This window comes from Sceloporus occidentalis, unplaced genomic scaffold, assembly GCF_023333645.1.
Source record: "Sceloporus occidentalis isolate IW3139 unplaced genomic scaffold, rSceOcc1.0.p SCAF_5, whole genome shotgun sequence".
NCBI classification, from domain to species: domain Eukaryota; kingdom Metazoa; phylum Chordata; class Lepidosauria; order Squamata; family Phrynosomatidae; genus Sceloporus; species Sceloporus occidentalis.
In genome coordinates this window covers 168,873,435-168,900,479 of record NW_028316985.1, presented here as the reverse complement: position 1 = coordinate 168,900,479, position 27,045 = coordinate 168,873,435, and the positions used below count along the sequence as shown (strand labels likewise).

The 27,045-nt window shown below is 39.9% G+C and overlaps 1 protein-coding gene across 3 annotated transcripts in view; it reads right to left on the bottom strand.

Moving 5' to 3' along the window:
- Positions 1–27,045, bottom strand: part of UNC5C (unc-5 netrin receptor C) — a 379,353-nt gene that overhangs the window by 19,933 nt on the left and 332,375 nt on the right. For all 3 annotated transcript variants that reach the window (XM_089526097.1, XM_089526099.1, XM_089526100.1), the window contains 4 exons: positions 22,528–22,872; positions 18,476–18,563; positions 8,650–8,818; positions 4,148–4,381 (listed from right to left, as the gene is read on the bottom strand). In XM_089526097.1, the coding sequence (XP_089382223.1) occupies positions 4,148–4,381; positions 8,650–8,818; positions 18,476–18,563; positions 22,528–22,872 (836 nt within the window). The remainder of the gene's footprint in view (positions 1–4,147; positions 4,382–8,649; positions 8,819–18,475; positions 18,564–22,527; positions 22,873–27,045) is intronic.

Below are 27,045 nucleotides of genomic sequence, written 5' to 3'. Positions count from 1 at the left end.
TAATGTGCAGATTGAAACTTTGGTATTCATAATTTTTCACACTTTCCTGAATACTGTGCCATAGTTCTTAAAGTTCATGGAAGGTTAAACATATCAAAACATGTGTTCTGAGAGAACATTTATAATATTTTGAGAGAAAATATTCATTCCAATAATATTTTCTTGAACAATTCCTCAGAAATATAGTTATTCATACTCTTGCTTGCTATTCTAAATACACTTACAGGATGATAAGATCTACTGAAAACAGTGGGACATAGTTCGGAGCAAACATAGAAAGCATTACTCTGCTAGCCATCATGCCACACTGCATTATCCACTGAGATGAAAAAGAGAGAGTAAAATGCACAAAATTTGCATATATTAAAATATAAGTATAGACAAACATTTAATAATTGTTGTTAAGTTTCATCAAGTCATCTTCAATGCACACCAATCCTATGAATGAGAGGCCTCTAAGCCATTCTGTCAGCAACAGCTCTGCTAATCTCCTGAAAACTCAGGGCTTTGGCTTTCTTGATTGAGTCATTCACCTGTAATGCAGTTTTCTACTTGTTCTATTGCCTTCCACTTTACCAGGCATTATCAACCTTTCTAATGAGATCTCGTCTCATGATATGGCTAAAATACAACAGTCTCAGTTTAGTCATCTTGGCTTCTAGGGGAAGTTAAGACTTGGTTTGCTCTAGCAATAATTTATTTGTCTTTTTAGTAGTCCATGGTATCCGTAGAGCTTTTCTCCAACACCACATTGCAAATGACTTGATTCTTTTCCTGTCAGCTCTCTATACTCTCCAACTTTACAGAAATCAGAAATACAATACTATGGATGTTCCTGACTTTGGCATTCAATTGGTTGATGATCAACCATGAAATAACGAGATCAGACACATATACAGTTGGCCCTCCATTTTTGTGAACCCCCACGAAAATGGAGACTTGTGCATATCCAAGCCCCATAGGCTTGAATGGGGCATGTGCCTGTGAGCATGTGCAAGGTGCGCACCACAGGGCACGCCCCATTGGAAACAATGGAGGATGCCCCTCCGTGAGTATTCAAGACCACGGAACCCAGATCCGCATATTAGGAGGGGCGACTGTATATGGGAAAATAAAGGGCCATTTATTTGACCTATTCAAATACTAATAAACTTGACTTTTTAGGAAACTACAAGACACCAGGCTTGAGGTAAACCCAAGATAATGGATTGAACCTTTGGTCTAGTCTATTGGAAAGCAAACATAGGGCTCCTTTTCATCCTGGAGAGAAGTGACCAAACTTTGCCAGTAGTGAGATGCAAGAATCCAGTCTTTGCTACTTAACTCTCCTTAATTTGGATTCCTCATTTGGGACATTAACCATGTTGTTCGATACCACTATGTGTCCCACTGTGTGGCTGCTCTTGTCCAATGCTCCATATAATTCCTAAGATATATGAAATGGGGAAAAGTCCTTAAAAATTCAAGAACATACACATTTAAATACTCAAGCCCTGGTATGCGAGCAGGTTGGATATGTCTCTCTCCCGCCTCCCAGGTTACTTCTTGAGTTTCAACCTGGAAACTCCCGGTGTCCCCAGGTGTCTACAGTGGGTTGGCTACTAGTTGTATTTATTGATTTTTCTATTCTAGTGCAGAATCAAAGCCAGGTGTGAACACAGTAAATAATTAGAAAAACAATCCAGGTGCTTTAAATCTGTGATTTCTGCATCAACTACACCACTGCATTCTTACAACCATATATCTCTTCCATTCATTTCTGCTGGGATTTACCAAAATAAGGCTAAACTTTCAGTGAAAGTCAGTCATATTTTAATCTGAATCTGCATCTTTAAAGCAGAGGTGCCAATTCCCTTCTGTTAGCTGATAAGCTAAATGGCAGACTAGAAACTAGAAAAATTAGCATTGGCGGCACCATCTAAAACTGTACTGCCAAACAGCATTACAACTGGCATCTCTTAAAGTATCTAACCCTGCTTTCAGATAATGCTATACTGCTAAAATCCAACATAGAGGGAAATTGCTTCCTGGGCACATTGTCAGGCATGTGGGCACAATAAGTGGTTCTTGAGGCATATATATCACTAGTCATGAACTAGACACCTTGCCAAAACTAAAAACAATAACAAAAAATGCCTGGTGGACCCACTATATTATGGGACTTGACCTGCTCCATGTGGTCCAGTATCCCACTGTTTGTGTAGATCAGAGCTTAGAAATCTTAAAGTTTTGTTTGTTGTGTTCTAGTTTTTTTTTTTGTTTTGTTTTGTTTTTGGACAGTAGCAATACTAGCTGGGAGGGTTTGGGAGCTGCAATCCAAAACAGGTACTTTTTCCAAGGTCTGCCCAGAGTAAGAAAGTACAAATAAGCTTGGATTATTACTCTACACACTAGGGGAAAAATCAGGAAAGAGGGAAAAACATGTCATTATGCAATACTGCTATATGGAGAATATGGCTAAGTATCTTAATTCTTAATAAAAACATTTGGTTCCTTGATGAACCTGTGACTTTCTGCATAAACCAGGAGGACAGATGCCTCTATTTCTAATTCTCAGATGTTTGTTTGTATATGCAAATTCTGGAGAATATGAGAAGACACCCACAGATTATGAAGACCACGATGGCCAGATCGGAAAAGATAATTTATCCTTGGGAGATTCAGACCTTGACTTTACTTAGAACTTAATCCCCTTTTAATGAGTTTGGGATGCAAGCAATAATATTCTGATGAGTAAAATGCAGTAATTTTCTAGCAGAAGCTGTCAAGACATTGCCTCAAATAAACCCCATGCAGAGCACAAAAGCTTTTCTGGCTTGCATTCTCTGGTTGGTAAAAGAGAACGACCCCCCCCCCCCCGAAACTATTACTCAATACAACACAAACATTGCACAAAACTGATTTATTTCATTCCACTCTTTATCACTGCCCAAATAAGTTTAGCAGGCTTTTGGTGGACTACAAACCTGAGTGTACACTTATCTAGGATAACAATTATTCTTTTATATCACCCTACACCTTTCTTTAGTCACCTAGATAGCTTATGTACAGCCTATTATTTTGAAAATTTCTTCACACTGTGTACTTGTTTAATAACTGCAGAAACCAGTTCCTTACACCCCTGACAAAGAAAATGTGATGGTCCAGAAGGCACCGTAACAAACAGCATTTACAAAGAAATGAATTGGTAGCACTGCACTAAGAAATTCAAAAATCTTCTAGGCAACATTTATGGATATGTTATGTAAACTCTTAAGAGTATTCCCGTCTGAAGGCAGCTTGCTAAGTGGTGAGTCACTCAATGCACCAAAAAAAAAGTAATGTTGGGGAGCTAAACCACTCAGCACTATAGATACTACCAATGAAGGAACTGTATTTGTAAATACAGCAAAACTGTTCTATATTTGATCATAGGTGTGTGAGGGTTAATTTGCTGGACACATGTACACATGTCTTTACAATAAATATTACTTATATGGTCACTAGATGATGCATATATTACTATAATCTAATCCATACAGATATGGTGTAAGGTATGTACATATTCAACTATGCATAACAGGATCATGTGTGTCAATACAGACAGCAGTGTTTCATTTCCATTGCAAATTGTCAGTGCAAAAACGGCAGACGAAGTCATCTCAAAAAGCAATATAGCAGCAGGCTCTTGATTAACAACCCTGGAGCTTCTTTTATCATTATCAACTATTTACAAAGAGGTATTTATATGTTTTGCATCTTTGGGGAACTGGCACTTAGCATTAAAAATACATGAATAGCCAATGAAGTTCTTGTGCACCTTATGGCCTTTTAATAATGCAAAAATACCAGAACCCAGGTTATGATACAGGTAAATGAGAAGAAAAAAGAATACGAACAGAAGAATTAGCCTACTGAACAAGGAAAGTAAATAGGCAAACTATGTAAATCTTTAGCTCAACTTTTTTTCCCTTTTCTACCCACTGATTGTCAAAGAGTATTTTGTCAACTGTCATACCAATCAATCACGAAGTCTAGCAAGATGTACAATACTTGCAATAAAGAGGATAATGTATGTTAATTGTAGTTCTAAAATTACAATAGCAAAAAAGGATGTTGTACAGAAAAGGGATGAAGGAAAGAATTCTAAAGAAAAAAAATAAATTACCTTAAGGGCATCTTGGGTGTCATCCAGACAGTAGACACGGATGTTGTATTCCAAAGATGAGCAGATGAGTGGACCAAAGATGGCCACTTTTAGACGCTTTGCAGCTGCTTTGGTGATGGACTGTCCAACCAAGGCATAGGTGCTGAGAGTTTCTGTCAGGATATGGCAGGCTTCTGGATCCAACTGGATGTAGCATGGGGTTGTAAAGTTTTCTTCTCCGACCATGACAACATCCTAAAATGGGGGGTAGGTGGGAGTTGGGAAATTAACAAAATAAAAGCAATCTTAGTGGCTCCGAACTATTAAGAAATTAATGTAGCCCACTATTAGGTCTCAAGTACTCCCTGACCAAAGATGATACAGTGGTAGGCATTTCAGAAAGCAAAAAGCTTCTGAGAACAGAGGCGGGTATCGGAGACAGGGTTTCAAATAAGCCAGAACTATCTCTGTGAGGATTATTGTATCCATTTATTGAAAACACATTTGTGGTGAAGCTATCACTGTAAAATTCCAGTTCAATTAAATGTACTACCTTTTTGGTGAAAGCTTAAATTGAGGCTGGGTTATGTGGTCCACCAAATGTTGCTGGAAAGCATCTTCTGCTTGTAACTCCCAGCTCTTCTCATTATTGACTATGTCGGCTACTGTGATGCTTAGTGTTGCAGTTCAACAAAATCAGGAGAGCCTCATAACTCTTACATCTTGCTTAAAGGGGGAAGTGCAAAGGTATCTGTCAAGTGAAGGATCTTGCAAATACACTGTCACCCACCCTATTCACAAAGAGCTTTGACAGTCGCCTTGAAAAAAAAAAAAGGATCCCAGAGCATTATCCTTCCTCTGCTCACTTATGTATGGCTTCATGTCATTATATTCATTCATCTTTTAAAAATAATATCTCAACTTTGTTGGATTTTTAAAGATGAACATACAGTAAATGATGATTAAGGACAAGATCCAAAACCACATTTACTCATGCAGGTTGTTCCCTTTTACTTCCACAGAGGAAACAGATCTGCACATTTGAGCAATTATTTTATTAATGGCCTTATATGCAAACCAGAAAGGTCCCTGCTATCATCGGCTTCTGTTCCTACATTATATACCAGAAAAAGAGGACTATAGGCATGAAAGCAGTGAGAATAAGTATATGAATCTCCTCTTCTTCTAAAACATGTGACAAATCAAATGTCAATTGTTTGGGCAGGCAGGATTCTGAGACTTATATATATTAGTAAATTAATTGTTGCTAACTGCTATTTTTGGTGTTCTGAATTGCATACATACAAAAGGTGCTATGAATATTCAGTAAGAGAGAAGAAGAAAAAGTGCACAATTCCGTATTGTAAATGTCATATCTGTAAAACAAAATGGTCTGGGGAATTCTTGAAGAATCTTCCCTCTATTGCCTCCAAGTAGGAATTCTGGTAATGGTAATGATATGAATTAACAGCTGGATTTAATAAATTCCTAGAACAGGAACCTATTCAAGACTCTCAGTTTAGGACAGGGTGATGTTACACATTGCAAAGGTGTCATCACCCTTCCCAAGGGGCAGGAAGAAAAGTATTATCTGCAATGCAGATTCCACCAACCCCTGCTGGCCAAGCCATGAAATATTTGAGCTGGCACTCTTAAGATTGACTTGCCTCCAGCAATGCAAACATCTGTTCAGTGGAGGGAAAAGAAGCACAGAGATGTGTTCCAAAATGAGTGAATGTGGATAACAGAATGAGAAACAAGATGTTTGGTAGACTTCCTACATACATAATGCCAGAAACCGATTTAAGATTTGCACTGTTATGAACATATGAAACTATAAGGGGCTACAACCAAAGGAATCCCCAGTTAACATGGCTACAGCACTTGAGTTGTGCCCAGAAAGAAAGAAGAAGTCACATCAATCTATGCATGAAAGAGTACACCCCTGTTTTCCCTACCTCTTGTGAGTCAAGTGAGCAGTCAACTCCCTCCATTATCAACAAGAAGTAGAAAATAATGACCCAAGACAATCATCCTCAAAAAGAGGGCTGAGAGGACCTATGTATAACTTTATCAACAGGCTTTATGGAAGGCAGCAAATGCTGCATGGAGATCAGCACAACAGGAAAAATATTAGAAGTGAATCAGCACATGCGTACTTTCTGTAAAGCAGGTTCCCAGACAAGGGATATGGCCAGATTTCAGGATGCCCTCAGATCTGGTGCTGCTGAGTTCCTTCCTTCTCCTATCCATATGCCATCCTACAGGACATCATCACTGCCTGCTTCTCTTGCTTGTGGCTGATATCTTCTCCTGCTCCTGCCTGTGGAAGCCCATCTGTCCCCATAATCCACCTCCTAGCCAGTTGCAGCCACTTCCTTCATCCTCCCTCCACCCTCAGCACATACTTGCTTCATTTCCTGCTCAACACTGCATCATCACACTTCTTTGCTAATGGCTGACTGCCTCCTTCTCTTCTGTGCTCCACCACTTCAATACAATTTTTTGACAGGAGCCAGTGCTTCTAAATAAAGCTGTACACTACACTTTAGTGCTGGCATTTTATGATGGGCAACTAGCAGGGTTGGGGGACTAATTCAACAGGAGCTTGAAGGGCTGCAGTCCCCCTCACATTCCCCTCATGCTCCTAACCTTGAATTTCTTTTTTAAAATCATTTTAAAAAGTATATTGGGCTGTTTTGTGCCCAAGTGATGTCTGCTTACAGAAGGAAGTGAACCAGACCTCTTGGGGGGTGAGCTTGTTCCCATATTCTGAACAAGAGATAGATCTGGTGGTGCATGACATGCCGTTGTTTATCATGGTCACAGACCAAGATTCATAGACACTAAGAGAGTCTCTAAACTACACAATTATAGCAGTTTAATACTGCTTTACCTGCTAATGCACCACCCTACAGAATTGTGAGATCTGTAGTTAGTGTGGCACTTTGAATTGTCTGACAAAAGGGTCTTGTGCTATGGTTCAAGGAAATGCACTAGAGCAATTTAGCAGAGAATTCTCAGTAAGTCATCTAAATATAGACCTCAGAATTCTGTAGAATGGAGACATGGCACATAAAATCATATTGAAGTAATATACCTGTGTAGTATAGATATAATCTTAGATTTACCAAACAAAAAGATCTGAGGAATGGCTACAAGCTAAGACACAGAACAGATTTTTAGTGGAATATACATTCCCTGCATAATTTTTTCTCTTATCTTTTGCAATAATGGCATCAATAATAACAATAAAATCAACTTCCATCACTACCACCAGCAATCTATAGATGAAGTATGCTACTTCATATTTATTATTAATTAAATTTATTTGCTTATGTATGTGTAACTAAGGCTGTCATTTGACATTCAAAACTTTCACTCTCAGAAGATTATTGCACAAGCCGCCCTTTGCCGATCTGAGCACGGGCTGTGAGCAGGCTGGGAACATGGGCTATTGCACAGCTCCTTGCCCAGTTCATTATCATTCCATCCTTCTCCCATCCTAAGGTAAAAACACTTGTTTTCTGTTATGGAGATGTTCCGATCAGGGATGGGATGGTAACAATGTTGGCACAGAGCTGTGTGATAGCCCATGCTCCCAGCCCACTCTCAGCACGTGTGTGATAATCTAAAACAAGAAGAACCAACTACAATACTCTAAAACCCTGAAATAATGGTGGGAGATGTGGCATTGTAGTCTTTACCAATTTCCATTTCCCAGTATGTTACACAACTGGCAGCATATAAATTATTATTTCCACTGCGTTTTATAAACAGTGCCATTACAAAGTACAGTTTACAAGGAATGAAAAGTAGATTCTTCATCTAAATCTCAACAAAACTCTTCTTTCCTACCTACATCCTGCACTAGCCAATAATGAAAGCAACCATAAGAGAGTGAGTATGTTAAGCCAGTCAGTGAGTACATCCATAGTGAATGAATATATTTAGCCAGTCTTTCTAACTGAAAAGACAAACCAAATCATGGATGTTTTCTAATGAGTATACAGATTTCATATTAAGGGTGTACACTTTTTTAAAAAATCAATCAATTGCTATTAGTTATGAAGCAAACATATCAAGATGTGTTTGAGAAAGTTTAGCCAGCATTAATAAGCAGGTGGAAATGTTCCAGTTTACTAATTTCTAGAGCAATTCATGTCATAAAACTGGAATGTAGAGTTCCCCTTCCCTACTTAGCTGAATAATTTATTCATACCTAATGTTTTCTTCAGTCAAGCTTTCAGCTGTGAGACCAATGTCAGGTGGCAGGTATTATTAAGCTGATCACTAAATAGCCACAAATGTTTCCAAACTCAGGATATAGTAAAAACACCAACGTTCTGCAATATAGCTTGTACTGTCAACCTGTAATGTTTTCTGACAACACTTTAGAGCTCTTTTAAGCTGCTCTCTCTTTTTGAAATTTATTTTCTATGACAAATTTTGCAATTTTGATAACATTATGGCTACTCTCCTGAGCAATCTTAGCAATATATAGTGAAGACCTATATTCTTACCTCCCATTGTCCCTGGGCTGACTGGTTCTTCAGTTGGATTTTCCAATCTTCTGTGTTTGGTTCTGCACAATGGTGCATTGTTAGAATGACAGGCCGAGTCAGCAATGCTCCTGGAGGTCCACAGCTTACAACAGGGGTCAAAAGGGTTTGACTGTCTTCTACTGGGGGCCTGGAAGGATTATAGGGCAGAAAAATCCATATTGATGAGATCATAATAAGGGATTTTATACAGAAAGAGTAGATTTACACACTGTTGAAGTAAAAACCAATGGAATATTTGGTACTAATTCATATTCAAACTATATCAACAAGATAGGAAGCAACATAAAAACCCCAGAACAAGAAATAAACTTTTTGGCAAGTTTGAGGCTGTGCAGACTGCCCCTAAGGGACGGCTTGCAGATGCCTCCAACTATGCCAGATCAGGGCCGCGGCAACCAAATGCCACAGCCCTAATCTGGCCTTTCCAGGGTGCAATAGTTGTAGCGCTGTGGCTTTAAGGTGCTCCTTTGGAGCTACGTCATGTAAACACAGCACCAGAGGAGCCCCAAGACACTGCACGCCATGTGGAGCGGCGCATGGCATCACGTTGACATGGGGGTGGAGTCAGGGCATGCTTCATATGGATGCCACATCCTGATTCCACCCCAGGCCGGCCTTAATGGCTGGTCTGCACAGCCCCTTTGAAAGCAAAGAAAGTACACTCCCTTCCATGTAGTTTCTGAACTTCAAGGTGATGCTTTTCACTTGTACAAACTTAAATGGATCAGTGGTAACACATCTGAAAGACCGCCTCTGTAAATTCAACATGTTCATCTCAGATGCTGTTGCATATGTTGCCAGTCAAGAGAAGTTAGGCTGAAGAGCAGGGTGTTTCCTGTATCGACATCTCCATTATGAAACTCTTTCTCAAAAGAAGTCAGGTTGAGTACATTCTTAATGAGTTCTTAACTGATAAGAAAAGCTGTGCTGTTTTGCCACTCTTTTGGTTCTTCAAACTGTTTTTTGGGTCTGTTTTAAGGGATGGATTTTAAAAATTATTTTATTGTGATTTTATTATATGTTATTTTGGAGGCCCTGATGGACACATAAGTGATATATAAATACTTTTACATAAAAGTAAGCTTGTGTTACTCTAATGTCTACTGAACTGTACATAGGTAATTGCACTACTTTGGTTTACCTCTTATCAACTAAGCAGGTAAAAGTGCTGCACAATAAAGAAACAAGAAATTGAGAAACATCACACCTATTAAATAGCCAAGCAAATGGTCTTTCCTGTTTATACTATGGCACATTATTAAGTCCCACTGCCCATAAACAGCTATTGGGGGTGTAAATCACTCATGTATATTATAAAATGAGAATGCACAAATTGTTTGGGGAGAGGGTTGCCTCCAGACTTCCTTGTTCCAAGTAGTCTAGCTATCAGTAAGACTCAAGCAGGAATTATGTAACAACAAAAACAAACAAACCCAATGAACTTTATTTAAACAACTCTGCAGACAACTCGCCTAACAGCATTTTTCTCCTCACCTCAATCTCTTTACTGGTCTCTGTCTTGGTCTCTCTTTCTCTCTGTACAATCAGCTGTTCCTGTACATTCTGTCTTCCCTCTGTGCAACTAGGGGTAAAAATAATGCAGTTTTGACACCATTTTAACTGCTATGGCTCTATCCTATAGAATTCTGAGATTTGTAATTTTGTGAGGAGAAGGATAAAGGCTTTGTAAAACTATATATTCCAGGATTCCATAGGCTGATGCTACAGCAGTTAAAGTGGCGTCAAACTGCCACTTCTTCTTCTTCTTGGCTTTACTTCGCGAACGAAGATTCAGGAAGGACTCATCCGTGCTTTCTACAAGCACGTTGATGATGTTGGATGTATCCTTCGAGCCTGTGCAATTGATTTTTCTGGTGGAGCGCAGCGTGCACAGAACTGGCCTCACCCTTTAAACCAGAGGTTCGACTGCTGAGGCCTTGACAAGCATGGGCGGTGGCAGCGAGGTCCTCGGGTCGTAGGTTTGATTAGAGTTTCCTTCTCTTAGATGGTTGACCTTACAGGGTTAGATGAGCACCAACTGCCCGGGTTTGGGATTAGAGTTTTCCTTCTCCTAGGATGGTTGCCATAACGCTAGAGAGCCCATCCTGCCCTTTGGCGCTCTTGGTCAGATCCTTCAGTTGTGACCTGTCTGGCATGGGAGGCCCTACCGGTGGCTATTATACCACTGCCAGCATAGCTCACAACTTCATTAGGGTACACAAGCCTCTCCCACACACAGTCAGAGCACAGCTGGAGGGGAGTAGGAGGCCAGAAGATGAAAGTTAAGGAGGGAGGAGTCTCTTCCTTCAGGCTAGCCCTGATGGAGCTGGGTCTGCCAGATCATTCCCTCTCAGGCTGGAAGATGACAGTTAAGGAGGGAGGAGCCTTTTCCTTCAGGCTATTCCTGATGGAGCTGGGTCAAACTGCCACTTCTACAATGAAGATATACTCTAAAGTTTCTCTTCCTGTCTGCTGTCTTAAACTTCCTATTTACTTCGACCTAAACCAATACACTCCCCACTCTCAAATTCCTCCCTTCTGCTGGTTCCCATCCATTTCATACACACTGTTTTTGCAGTGAAGACAGAGTGAATGCATAAGGAAGACTGGGGAGGTGGTCCAAAGAAGGTATTTGGTCTCCTAGAGATTTTAATACAGATTGCTCTCTCCTAACTGGAAAGGACATCATGAATCAGGGTCAGACTTAGACCAACATTATACCTTACTAGTCAGCACAGTAAAACTAGATGAGGCACTTATGTACTGAAATCCTGCTGATATGTGATCTTATATTACTATGGTATCTAAGGTTAGTGCAACACTAGTCAAGAAAAAGACTTCTTGTAGAGAAAATTGCTTCTAAAATTTATCACTAATACTGGATTAGCTGTTGCTTGCAAAAATTATGAGTTTATGGCCTGATTTAAATGGGCCTTTGCGCCGCCCCGTCACTTGCTAGGGGTTGGCTGAGGACTTAGCGTCCATACCAGCCTCACCCCAGCATGTGACGGGGGCGTCAAAATGGCGGCATCCTGGACACACGGGTACCACCATTTTGAGATGACGGACGCGTAGCGTCCGCACGTCCCAGCGCCTTTGTGATGCCGCAAGTGCGCCACAAGAAGAACTTGCTTTTTGCGGGTTTTTTTTGTTCCACGATGGAGCCACGCGGTTTGTCCGCTGCAGCTCCCTCACGGAGCAAACTAGGGTGGTGGGAGACTGCCCTTTTTGGGCGGTCTGTATCCCGCCTATGTTACAAATGTAAAATAAATTTGGGGAAAATGTCAAAAGTAAATTTCTACTGTAACTGAGAAGAGCAGTGAAACAATTTTTACAAGGTTTTCTATTTGTCTCAAATGTTCTTTATAGGGGAGCCTTTACACATCTTATGGATGTATCTTTTTGTCATAAGGTTTCCCCACTGATGACATTAGGGATGCTCTTGTAGGCAAAAGTGGATAATTGTACAGGTTTTCTCCCAATCCAAAACTAGACAGTTTTTGAGGACAATGTACAGTTTGCAGTTATTCCGTGCAAATAAAAAAAAAATTAAAAATGTGCATTTTTGAATGCAGAAAATCTCATTTTCTGCACAAAAAATATGCAGTTTTTTGGGTGCAGATTATATCCCAAACTGTGAAGGTTCTCAACCACCCACGATTGTCCTCACCACGTTTTCTGACATAGAGAAAAACCACTTTTCATCTATTATTCAAAAATCTGGGGGTATTCTTTCCATCCTCCTATCACACTTTCCAATGTCCTCCCCCCCAAAATGCCCCTTTCTTCTTATCAAGATATGTGCCGCAACCCAGAGCTATCTGCTCACTTCACATGGCCTACAGTGATCTCCTTCTGGTTACTTAATGATGTGCTGATGTATGGTGTGCAATGTTGAGGGTTGCAGGATAGAACAGCCTATCAGTCACCTTTTATAAAGAGAATAGAGGGACACTGTTTTGGCCTTTGCGTATGGCAACAAAATACCTTGGCCAAGCTTCCTAACTTCTTTCTTTCTGCCTATCTGCCTCTGGAATCAACTGAAACTAAAAATGGCAGGACACAGATGATAAGCCCACCCACCACCTAGAAAACTGCAATTAATAGTTTTAATTACTTATGCATACAAAAGTTTGTTTACAAAGGGCAACTGTCATCTTTAACTGTCATGGCATCTCTGAAGGAATTCTGAGATCTGTAGTTTATATAAGGTTTTTGACTATTCCATTAGTGATACCATCCAATCTTTCCTCTATGGTACATTTTTCAGATTTCCCTAAAGGGTAGCCAAGCTAATCACTTTAAGCTTGTGGAATATACAATCCTGAGTACAGATTTCATTATGGCAATTATGTTTGTTCTCTCTGTCACTCTGCCTACCATTTGGGTTGCAGAAATGAAAATGTGCTTTTTTGATTGACATACAGTTTTAATAGCTATGCTCCAAGAAGGTAAGGATGAGAAAAGGGAGATGAATAACTCACAGGAGCAGATGGTACCCCTTCCAGTCATGTTAAGTGAGGATTTTGCAAATCTAAGACTCTGTTGTCTTCCTGCTGTTTTATGTTATGAAAAATGTTTTGTGTCTTACAAATTAAGATCCAGATTGTCCCAAGCATCCTCTACCTATCTTACATCTGTACTGCTTTTTTCTTCTACCTAGAATTTCCTCACCATTTTTATTCACCATTTTCATTTTCTCCTCTTTTATTTTTAAAAAAGGAGAAAGGAAGCAAAACAAAAGCATTCTCAGCTTTGTCTGTTACTGAAATAGATTAAGAAAGGAAGTCTTGACACACTTGTTTATTTGGAACGTTTCTTTATTGACACTAGGTTGAACCTATAAAACTGTATCTGTAACCAAAGTAATTTATGTTTTCAAAGGCATGCATTCAAACACAAGTGTAGAAACCATTATTATGCAGTTATATTTACTAAGGGCAAGATGTTCACCAATGTAATTTTGTCATCCATAATGTTTACCAATCAACCACAATGGACCTCTTTATTTTATCTCCACTGTCCAATCCATCCATCCAACTAGGAAAGGTAATCCAGTTATGGCTGAAGTGGCTACTCTCAGGCTTTGGAACATCTTCCCCAGGGAAGCTAGGATGGCCATCTCCTTGTTGACATCCCATTGGCCAGTAAACCTTTTTTCTTCTGACAGGCTTTTAGGAATTGACTGCAATGGACTTTTAGTGGTATGTTTTGTTGATTTTTATCTCCTGTTTTGAAAGGCTTTTTAAATTGCCTTGTTCCTATAGATTATTTAACTGCATTTTAAAAATGTGTTTCACTGATGAGTTTGTATATATTTTAATTGGAATTTGTTTTAATTTTTGTAAACCATAAATATTATCTCTTGTTGTTGTTTAGAGTAAGCCCAGATTAGGCTAATTGTCCTACTTGCGTGGCAATTACTAGCTTTCACTGCAGAAATAACATTAAAAATAAATAAATAGAATGAAAATGAAATCATGGCAAAATCAAGATGTTATATAAGAACTAATGAAGGAATTCAAAAAAAATGTAATTACTGCAATGAAAAGTGTTGTCTCTTTACTAAGTATTGTTGGAACAACAGACTATCAAATGATGTTAACCATTAAATTTTCTATGTACTGTTTCCAACATACATTGTAATCAAGAAAATCTTACATGTGTATGCCAGTATCCTGAGCATTTTAATTAAGACCAAGATTCATACATGTAAATTTGAAACTATTAAGAGAAAATCAACATCTAGATTTCCAAATACCTATTTAAAACAATGGCCTTAACTACACTAAGAGGCTATGCACACCTGCCATAAAGGCCGGCCTGGGGTCAGAGTCAGGACATGAGTCCACACAACACAGCGCCAAAGGACTGCCTTAAACCCGCAGCCATCGCACCCTTCCCAGGGTTCAAAAAGAAGCTGCTTTTTGAGACTCCTTTTTGTGTTTGGGAAAGGCCAGATCAGGGGCACGGTGTGCTGTTGCTTTAGCCCTGAACCGGCACAGTTGGAGGTGGCTGCAGGCCGCATCTTAAGGGTGGTCTGCACAGCTTCTAAGAAAGCAGAAAGTCCTCAAACCAACTTTCTTCAACATGGTACCATCTAAATCAGTGTTTCCCAAACTTTGGTCCTCCAGGTGTACGGGGCGTCAATTCCCAGAAGCCCTAGCCAGTTTGGCCAACAATCAAGTTTTCTGGGAAATGAAGTCCAAAATATCTGGAGGACCAAAGTTTGGGAACCACTACTCTAGATGTTTTGGACAACAATCCCTTCCAGCATGACCAATCATCAGGGATGATGGGAGCTGCAGTCTAAAACATCTGGAGCTTACAATATTGGATATAGCTGCTTTAGGTCATGCTGAACTTACAGGAATGTCCTTGCGACTGTCTTTTTTTTTTATAACAGTGGGACAAGACTGTGACTATCTGGGAGCAACATTAGCTTGTCATATGGACCATTAAGATTCCCAAGTTGATGGCTAATAGTAACACTTTCAACAACACTCTCATACTTTTAGATGGAATTGAAGGAAATGCTCTGACACCTCCAACCTTTACCAGCAGAAAGAGTGGCTTTATTGAGCCGCAGAGCGAACACTGTCAAACTCAAGCAGTTGCAGAAAGACAAGAGAATGAACCTAGGGAGATTAGAGGGAGAGAGCAATGTTTTGGAATGTGGAGGTGGGAAAACAAGGAGCTGGCAAGTGGGACTCTGAGGAATAACACATTTCTGCTTTTAGTCTGCACTATTAACAGTTGCCCTGTCATATTCTGAAGTAGGCTCAAGGGACTGTAGGTTTGTAGCTAGTGCAGTTTTGGTCATGACTCTGATGCTCACAGCACAATCCTTATGTCTGTTTATGCTCAGTCATAAACAGGAATAGCTAGATTTAAATAAAATTGAACTCAGTGGGCTTCACTTCCAAGTAGGCATGCTTAACGCTGAAATTCTTAATTTAGTTCCCAATTTATTTGCAAAATTTCCATTCTAAAATCCACTTTGCAATTTAGTTCTCAAATCATGACCTGTATTACAGATTATTTCTGTTGGTTTTGGAGTTGAAGAATCTGCAGTTATGCTAAAATATGCCTGATTTAGGATTCCAAAGTCCATCATGTCCTGGAACTTTAAGCCCAATGTCAGTTGTCTGACAAATATTAAATGATACCACATCTGAATGAAAACCAGGCTCACTTGCAATGCCAACCTTCTGATCGTAGCAGAAGGATATCACATGGCCATTATCTGTTGAAATACAGGATTTCCCCCTTCTACGGTAATGACCTAACTGGATATGAAAGTATCGAAACTTAAAATGCACCCAATAAAAGGAAAAGGGTGCAGGAAAAGGGAAGTATGGGTGAGAACTACAAAAAGGTCTTTCCAACCATAACCTAATATCCTACAAATTCTCTGCTAATGTGCATTCCTCTTAGTTAAGGTAACTCAGAAAGACAGTGTGGTCCAGTGGTTTGAGCAGTGGACTATGACTCTGAAGACCAGAGTTCAATTATCTGCTCAGCCATGGAGACCCACTGGGTGATCTTGGGTGAGCCACACACTCTCAGACCCAGAAAACCTTGTGACAGGTTTGCTTTAGGGTCACCACAAGGCGGAAGTGACTTGAAGGCACACAACAACATGTTAGCTCATTTGATGCTACAGAAAGGAAAGCTATGAATGGTGTCCAAAACACTTCAGCTCTGCTGCTAAACTGCACTCAAGTTCCTTTTTGTGTGAAGTACTCTTGTGCTTGTGTTCTGTCCTGAAACAAAAACAAACAAACAAGCTTCATTTATATACCGCTTCATACCGCCTAAGCAGTGTCTAAGCGGTTTACAACTGTAAGCTAATTTGCCCCCAACAATCTGGGTAGTAATTTTAGCGACCTCGGAAGGATTCAAGCCTGAGTCGAGCTTGAGCCCTTTTCCTGGTCTTGAACTCGCAGCCTTGTTCAAGTGAGTGAGTGGCTGCAGTACAGGCATTTAACCACTGTGCCATCAGGGCTCCTAAATATCCCATATGGAGCAGTGTCAAACCTCAGGAGGGTCTGATGTTGATCTTTCTTGCCAGGAGGAAGAAGAGGGAAGAAGAGGTGATTCAGAGTGTAAAGATCCAGCTGCTCTGAGTGTCTTGAGGGAAGGAAAAGGTATGTTCATTTCATTTAAGAGTGCAATCTCATTTCTGCCCCCCCCTCCCCCGAGCTGAAATCAGGTGCTTCTCTATGATCTGAACTGCCATCTCTCCAGCTTTCCCACTGGTAAGAAACAGCACCAAGGACCCCTTCTAGAGCTTCATAGCTATTGGAAAATAAAAGTTCAGTATATCTATTGAATTGATGTGATGTGCTGTGATTTGACCTGTGTCGACCTGTGTTGATCCTTGGTTACAACATTTGTAACTAAGTACACTGTACTAGGGATATTGTATTGTGTCTTGATGTTTATGGGCAATTTTAGCAGAAGGAGGGAGGGTTAAGAGAATTAGGGAAATTTTATTATTGTCTGTATATCTGTTTTATTGGACTGTTGTTACCTGCCTAGATCCCGGAAGGGATATAAATAAATATTTTATTATTAATATTCTTATTCTTATTGTGTGTGTGTGCGCGCGCTTATGAGAGACAGCATAGTGTAGTGGTCTGAGTGTTGGACTATGACTCTGGAGACCAGGGTTCAAATTCTGCCTTGGCTATGGAAACCCATTGGATGACATTGGGCACATTACTCTCTGTCAGAGGTAGGCAACGGCAAACCCCCTCTGAACAAATCTTACCAAGAAAGCCCTGTGATAGGTTCACTTTAGGGCCACCATAAGCCAGAAACAATTTGAAGGCACAGAACAACAACAAATGTGTCCTTACTTCCTATTCAGCAGTTACTTCAGTGGGTCTGCTCAATTTTATTTTGGCCATATTGTTGCCATTTCCCTAGCAAATACACCAAAAATATTTCAGAACAATTAAAAAAAATCAGGCCTGGTTTTCCCCAGTTCTCACCCAGGAGCAAATCATAGTAGGTCTGCTCTTACCGAGACTAGCAATTTTATTGAGGCCTATATAATTTTCTGTAGATGGCTCAAGATCTAAGGCTTTTTAGGAGGTGAAGGGGTTAATGGGTGTGTTTGTAGTAATTTTGTTTTTAAAATTACTTTTATTTTACAAAAATTGTTGTAATTGCCATTTCTCATTTGCAGGATGTGGATATGGTGAGTAAAAAAAAAATGCTTCTCTTGAAGTTTAATTTTCCAAACATACTAATGTAGAAGTGGCTGACCAAGCACCAATTAAATGCAAATATTTGTGGATGAACAAACAACACATAGGCTCTCAAATTTCCAGGATATTAGGTTTTGCATAAAATATTATATTTCAGTTGTACACAGTTCAATGTGACAATAATTCCTGTCAAGGGGCTGGTGACATTACCTTATAGTTCACCTCCCAGTATTATGTTGTATTGTATCCTTGTGGCATTTACTTTTACCCAAATCAAATTAAACAGAAGCTATATAACAAAACCAAAGATGTTGCTAGTAGCACAATGTAACTTTCCAGTCCCAAACTCACACACCATATAGGAAAGAGCTCGGTGTAGATTCCCACCCAACCCACATCTCATCCCCCTCCTGGCATTGCTTGAACAACTCAGTAGATTTTCAACCTTGCGTCAATATACATCTATATCTACAGTATATGCTGATCAGAATGTTGCCTTAACACACTTTGCCTCCTCCCAGCAATTAGTGCTAAAGCAAATGCACTGTAAGCAGAGCCTCTTTTACCTCATGTTCTCCTTGCGGTGAACTGTCACATACATTTCATAGACTCTCCCCTGGGGAACAGCCCCTGCAGGAATCAGCAAACTTACTCCTGCAGAACAACAACAAGAATAAGCTAGCAGCAGAGAAAATGAAGAGAGAGAAAAAGTGAAGCAGAATGACCTTTTTGAGCAAGAAGCTTGTGAAGAAGCAGCTCAACATACCAAAATCCTACCCAAATGATATTTTTACAAAGCTTCTAGATGCTTACACCTGTCAGTTTATTACATAGTAGTGCCTCCCAGCCTTCTCTTCTACATTGTAGGAGTTGGAAAGCAGGGTCTCCCCACCCCCAACTCCTGTTTATTTTATTTAAGGAACAAGCAGATGGCTGCTCTGCTGTTTGCATTGTAAAAATTGGAAGAGGGCACCAACAGTTGTATTTCCCATTCTAAACAGCAGTAATAGGATTTTTTCCTTTGGCAATTATTATTTAAACAAACTGGGGCAGAGGGGAGCCAGCAGAACTTTGCCTCGTGAAACAGTAAGCATCTCCCAACCCCATTTATCCCAGGCCCAGGATATTAATTTTATCTAATCATCATCTATATGTACGAAGCTTTCTCTAAACTAAGATGACCAGGGTGATGTAGTGGGTTGAGTGTTGGACTACAACTCTGGAGACCAGGGTTTGAATCCCTGCTTTGCCATGGAAACCCACTGGGTGAACTTGGGCAAGGAACAATCTCTCAGCCTCAGAGGAAGGCAAAAAAACTGCCTCTCAACAAATCCTGCGCCAAGAAAATCCTGCAATATGGTTGTCTAAGGGTCACTATAAGTCAGAAACACAAACAAGAGAGAGGGAGGGTTGTACTTCATTCAGCCCAAGTATTGGGATATATCAAGGATCACAACTGTATAAAAACATAGCCAATCAGGGAAGAAAAGTAAATTCTCTGCATGTACTGATGCTAGAATCACCAAGATTAAAAATTAAGGACATACTTAGTCAGATCTGGGAGCTATATCCTCCACAGAGGCTTTTGGGTTGCTATAAGGAACTATTTGAGAGAGAATGGGATAGGAAACTTTCCTTCCATGTAGTTCACTTCTCATATAAATCATGTTTCTATCAGCATGTCAGTACGCTAGCCTTCCACAATTGGGGGACATTCTCAGGCAGGGACAATGGGAACTGTGACCCAACTAGATGTACAAGATTGGGGGAAATTGCAAAATATAGTTGTTTTGTAATGTTCTGTGTGGCTATAATGCACAATTCTCTCTCTTTCTCTTTCTCTCCCTCTTCTTCCCATCCTTCCTTTCTCTCCCCCTCTGTGTGTGTGAGAAAAAGGGAATATGAATGAATGGGTTCACATGGCCAACCCTAGCATTAGACAGAATAAGGCTGTTGCCATCTCTGGCATGAGATTCTAGGAGTCCTGAAAGGGCATTTACTTTCTCTACTTTGCTGCTATTGTATTTTTCCTGCCATATATAGAGAAAGGCCATTGTGGAATATTCCAAAATGATTTGGCTTGCTTCTGCTACAGAGCTTGCAGCATCAAAAATTAGTGTGTTGAATAAGGTTGAATGCCAAATGACACTTCCAAGTCAACTGTGCATTTTTGGTGAGGTTCCTACAGATGACAGTGCCTTGTGCAAAAAACAAAACAAAAACAAATGGCTGGAACTCACTTTTGTAATATATCGTGCAGGGTCTTCTCATGGCGATGTGGAAGTGTCATTTTGGGTAGCTTAGTGCTTATTTTGGATGTCTAGCTACAATTACCTTATTAATAACTACTGACTGTGGTGATTGAGCATTTCCGTGCTTTGCACAAAAACAATACTAGAGACTGATTATGCATCTTGAAGGGCAGCATTTCCTGGTGATGGAGATGTGTGATATTGGATTTCATAACTCATGTTTTGTGGTGTGGGGTCAAATAAACTATCAAGGCTATTCACACAGCAATTTGTTAGAAAAGGGAATAAGGAACTGGGCACAAAATTCAGCTTCATAAAAACATACAAGACAGTGATAACTGCAAGATCAACAGTTGGTTTTTTCCAACTATTAAGATATAGATCTTGTTTAAAAGTAACATTCAACCTTATTCAGAATACTTTGTATCAATTTCAGTCTTGGTTTGTATGCTATTTGAATACTTGTGTAGATAGGTGGTTCCTGCTTGCTGTACTGTTCAGATAGAAAAGTGCTGGACTGCTTGTGTATGTATGCATGCTTGCATCATGACAGCACATCCTGGTACAGTGGGCCCTCGCCTTACGCGGGGATCCATTCCGGATCCCTCCGCGTAAGGCAAATTCCGCCTATGCTCAAGCCCTATTGTAAACAATGGGGCTCGTGCACGGCGGCGCGGTGGCGCGGTGGGCGCAACGGGTGCGCGCACCCATTCAATTGAATGGGACGCGCCGCCCCTTCCGCCCCACGCGTGCCCCGCGGCTTGAGCGTGTATGACGTGGGCGCACTGTATATGCATGGTTCACAAAGACATGTGGGAGACCCCAGAAATGCAGTTATACATGCATATCTTGGTTGTCTTAATACAATTTGATTGCTTGCCTTGGGATGCCTCATGTTCACTCAACTCCCTCCTATGCATAGGTTTTTTAGAACAGCATGGGCATGCTCCCAGGGGCCATGTTCAGCTCTGTAATCTCTTAACAAACTGCAATGGCACATTCAGAGACTCCTGAAAATAAGATTTTGAGATGTTACTTCTGAATACTGCAGAGGCAAGTTTGGCTAGTTATTGGGTTGTTCTACTGGTTTGTCTTTGCAGATTTTTTTGGGGGGGATGTGCCCACTGGAGTTAATTTCTGGCTAATTTTTGGATAATTTTTTTCAGCCATTTTGTTATATTAAAAAAGTGCATATAATAATAATAATAATAATAATAATAATAATAAAGTGCATATGGAGAGAGTCTGGAAGAGTTATAATAGGAATAAGAGCCACAGCAGAAATAAAATGGCTGCATGTAGTCCAGAGACCACACAATTTCGTCCCCAGCTTTTAGAACATACAGCATGCCTTCCAACTTGCCAAGGACAGTCCTGGTTAATTCTCTGCTGTCCCACATTTTCAGCAGCATTTAAAATGGCATAAGTTCCCTTTCTCCTTCCACTTTTCCGCTTTGTTCTTGCCTCACTTCCACTGATGCAAAAGGCAAAAATAGTTTGCACTGAACTCAGCAGGGGAGAGAGGAGAGGAGGAGGAAATCTTGCTTTTCCCAGAAGGCTCAGAAAAAAGCAAACAGTTGTAGGCTCTCCTAGCTTGTCTGTTCTTCATCATTAATAACTTTCATCATCTTGACCACACTCTCATGTTGCTTGGTCTAATGTGTCCTTGTTTTCATCAGCAAAATGATGGTGGGTGTGCCTACAGAAAGGGCCATTGCAATCCTTTAAAAGATTATTATATTTCTTCTATTTTTTGCTGAACACCCAACACTGAATAATAGCTTTTTTATTTAAAAAAATGAACAAAACAAAAATACCGAAGAGTTAACTGTAGAGAAAGAATGTTTTGCACTGGAAACTAGGCCATGATAAAGGAAAAAAAAATCTGTCACATCCTAAACATGTTTCTCTCACACCAGACATATCTGAAGCAAAATGGAATTTGGAACAACTGATTTGTTTTCTAATTAATTTGTCCCTTTTATGTCTAGCATCAGCAGTAACAGATTCTGCCTTGAAGCTGGGCATTTTCTTTTCCTTTCTCTCCCCCTCTCCCTTTCTTTGGTGCTACATGAAAGAAAAGGTCAAGGGTTCTGAATCCCACTACACAAGGAAGTTGGGAGGTCTAATACTTCTGAAGGCAATGACTCAGAGCTTTGCAATTTTCTGCTAAAGAAGGCCAGGGCTTTGGGGAGAGAATATGTGTAATACTTGAGTAAACCCAAATGGGAGAAAAGACACTCTTCATTCTAAACATAGAAGATATAGATTTCCAAAAATGACCTACATTCTTCTACTTTTTTTAACTAAGAAATAAAATAGAATACTTTAAAAAAAACAGTCAGCTTGTGTGTGTAGTTGTTTACCTGAATTAGGAACAATCAGATGACCCCCAAGGGAGTTGAAGGTGCCAAAAGCAGTGCATGATGGATCTGTTTGCCGTGCAAGACTCTGGTTTTTCATGTTTAATGCCTCATTCTCCAGCAAGGACTGAGTGATCTGTGGGGATAGTTTGGATGAAAAGTCAGACAGCTCATCCTGTGGTGTGACTGAACCCGAATTGTTGTACACCTTGATCTTCAAGTTGGGCAGTGGATCAAGAATTGGAGAGTTGGTCATTGGGATTTTATCAGAGACCTCGTGCAAGGCGTAGACAGGCCCTCGGTACATGGCTGCAGCGGAGGTGAGGTCCGGAGGCACAGCTAAGAGATCTGCATTCAAACCAAAAAGATGCCACATGAAAGTTATTTTGCATAAGCTATATTCTTACCATTTGAAACACCATTTAGAGTAAAAAGAAAATGTAGGGGTCTAAATGACAGCTGGAGAAAAGAAAAGAACCCCTCTGCTTGCCACATCTGCTATGAAAGGATGTAGAGGCTTCCAGTTGAGTATAGAATCTTTACCACCTTGCTTTAATCAACTTAAATGCACTAAAGGCATCAGATCCCCTCTGATCTTGGAAGCTAAGCAGGGTCAGCCCCACTTAGTACTTGAATGTGAGACTGCCAATGAATACCAGGTGCTATATGCCAGGCTGTAATTCAGATGAAGGAACTGGCAAAACCACCTCTGAGTATTTCTTGCCTAAGAAAACCCTATCAAATCCATGGGGTCACCATAAGTCGACAGGCAACATGAGGGCATGTGTGCACACACACAATGTGATATTTGTTCTTTGTCAAGGTTGAGTACCCTGTCACCCCCTAGATATCTTCAGAATCCCATGAATTACAGGTTTGGGCTATGAAACTTAGATCCAAAAGTTTTCAAACTTTCCTCTCTTGATCCACGACCAAAAACCTGGATTTTATGCTAATATAACTAAATTTTAAAGTGAAAAATCCCAGTCTTTGCCAAGAAAACTTAATGCTTAACTCATGTTTTTGAATACAAATTATCCCTCCACACACATTCAGATCCTTTTTTTAAAGCTACAGTTGCAAAGATTGTTCTACAGTGGTATTTTTCCCTCCAGGTTACTTGTCATTTGTAGAGCACAATAATATATGCACTAGCAAGTTCAAATAACAAGAACAAGAACAGGGCAAAAAGTCAGGACTGGGCTGCAAAAGTGATGGACAGAACATAACAATTAACACTTAATCATGACAATTGGAGTTCAAGCCAAATGCTCTATAGAGTAAATTTTCTCTGGCATATTTTTGCAAAATGCTGACTGCAAAACATCAATCAGTGTGATCAAAGGGAAGAGGAAAAGAAAACAGAGAATTGCGAACAACTATGAAATCATATTCTTTATCATTCTTAGTCAGAGCTGAATTGTTGCCTGTGGCATATTCTTGAATGCCTTCTGCAGCACTGCTTTAAATGAATCCTTGGCAAGAAAACTGCAGTGCTGCTAATCTTCTGCATTGGACAAAACTCTGGGTGTATTTACTTCCAACTTGATTTAACTTTAATTTGCAAAACAGTGTGTCTGTGTGTGTGTTTTAAGATGCAGCATTAACAAGTATTTTCCATCTCATAGTCCTTCTTGGCTTCATTGCCTTTATTTTCTAAACTTTCAGTGCTACCAACATAAATCTATCCAAAGGGTCAGTTTAAGCAATCAGTAAAATCAAGTCTTATTCCTTTACCACTGGACTGTCTCACTGAAGGCTTCAGGTGGGGGGGGGGGATAAATTTGTGAATACTCCATGGATGCATTTTCTGGAGGAGAAACACAAAATGCCAGGGATGGATATTCACTTTAGCCTTTCACTGACATCCCAATACTTCATGGTTTTTTTAATCATAGAAAATATATTCAGATCCCCTCTGCAGCCCAGAATATCCTTGGATCACTCTTTATTGTCCATGTGAGAATTAGGAGCAAAGAGCAATAAATGAGAGGTAACGGTAGAAAACTGTCATTTATTGGTCTTTATCCCTAGTCCTCACATGGCCAATAAGGATCCACTGTTAGCCAGTTCAAATTACATGGCTATAGTACTATGATAATGCCTTATGCCATGTCTGCATCCTGTGGAATCTAGGGGTTTGTAGTTTAGTGAGGCACTACAGCTCTCTGGCTGAGAATTCTAATTATTCCTTCATAAACTGCAAATCCCAGTATTCCATAGGATGATGCAGTTAGAGTGGAATCATAGCACTATAACTGTGGATCCTGAAAGGGGCCTAGACCTCCCTTCATTCCCTAACCACTAATTGCTGGAGACAGATAGGAATTACAGCTTAAAATCACCAACAAGGCACAAGCTAGGCAGCACAACAGCATTTAGTAACAACAGAAGGAGACTTCAGAGGCCCATAGAATGTCTTTTTAGTCCATTAACTCATCCTCATGAGCATTTTGAAAAACAACCACCCCTGTCTGGAGCTCAGAAATTGTATGGAACATAGGTTTGATATTATCAAAAGGACTAAATGAGTGAGTTCCTTGAAAAAGTCAGCAGACTTTTCTTTCTTCTTTGTTCCTATTGGAACACATGAAATTCAATAAAAGCATGACTTAAGTGAATGACAGACAGATGAGTCACTCTATCTAGGTAAATCAGTTGATAAATGGTCAGTCATAGCTGGCTGTCATGGCTCTTTACAAATTAAAATGTGGGCAATGACATATGTGTTTGGACCAGTTGAAGCACTGGTTGAGCTGCAAGGCCAAACAGGAAAAGAAGGACAAAAACTTGAAGAGTGGATTTCTAAATGAGTTTATCTTCTAATTCTGTACAGAAGGGGTCGACAAGCTTTGGAGCTCCACTGATCAAATTTTGGCTTCCAGGACCCACCACAGTTAGCATACAGTCCTCTTCCACGATTGATAATGTCCAGAACCAATTGAGTCCCCCTTTTATTGTTTTTCTTATGTGTGATTTGTTTTTAACTTTGATGTATTGTTTGTACTTTTTAAACATTTTTTTTTTTACTATTTAATTTTATAGTTGGGAGGGAGGGTTGGGTCAGGGTTTTGTGGGGCTTGTTGTTTTTATTGTTGTATATTGTCTTTACTTTGTTGTTACCCGCCTCGATCCTCAATCGGAAGAGACGGGATAAAAATAAATAAATAAATAAATAATAATAATAATAATAATAATAATTATCCCAAAATGGTCCTGTAGCCTTTTTAAAGCCAAATTTAATGAATTTTGAGATTTCCCAGAGTAGAAACAGCCAAGCTTCATGATGGGGCAACTGAAGCCACCAAAAAAGTCCTGGGGTCCATATATAGCCTACAGGCTACAAGAACCCCACCCCTTCTGTACAGATATTCAAGCAATCAAATCAAATCAATAGCAGTAGCAATGGCATTTACATTTCTGTACTGCTTTCTTCTATAAAGCACAGTCAAAGCAGCTTACAATCTGTAATCCAATTGTCCCCAACAAGCTGGGAACTCATTTTACCAACCTATGAAAGGATGGGGGGCTGAGTCAACCGTGGAACCCTGGGATTGATTTACAAGATTCACAAACTGTGGCTGCAGTAAAGGCATTTAACCCACTCCACCACATGGGCTCCAGGGATCATATTTATATCCTGCCTTTATCCCAAAATGGGACTGCAGATGCCTTACAATATAGGTTAAAAACAGAACAAGATTAAAATGAATCATAATACAATGTAAAAAATATAATAAATTTTTAAAGCATTAATTTGCAACAAATTAAACAGAGTGAACACATAATATTGTAATGACAGTTTTTTAAAAAATACAGCATACCCCAGTTAAAAGACCTTTTTTGCAATGTCCAGTTAGCAACCAAATGCCTGGTGGAATAAAGAAGGTCTTTGCCTGCCAGGAAAAGACATCAGAAAGGGGCCAATCTACTATCATGAGGGAGAGAATTCCACAGCTTTGGAGAAGCCACTAAGAAGGCTCTTTCTTGTGCCCTACCAAATGTTCCCGAGAGAAATGTGGGACTGGGAGAAACCTCTACCCAAAGATCTTAAAACTTGGGCAGGAAATATATATTTTCAGATAGTCTGAACTCAAGCTTTACAGTACTGATTGACTCATTATGCAAAGGACTAAGATTCTAGGTAGGCAAGGAGGAATGGGATATTACTGAGTCACGGTGTGTGAAAATGGGGTAAGAATAATAGAATCATAGAGTTGGAAGAGACCACAAGGGCCATCCAGTCCAACCCCCTGCCATGCAGGAAATCTAAATCAAAGCATCCCCGACAGATGATCATCCAGCCTCTGTATAAACCAATGACATTCAGATCAAACATACATTTTTTCTATATATATGTGTGTCTATCTATCTATCTATCTATCTATCTATCTATCTATCTATCTGACTTCTTTATCCACAGGGCATATGTTCCCTGATTTGTGGCGGATAGTAAAAATAGTGAATAATAGTGAACTGTATTTAATGAATGACTTCTGGTGGAAGCATACCACAGAGTTT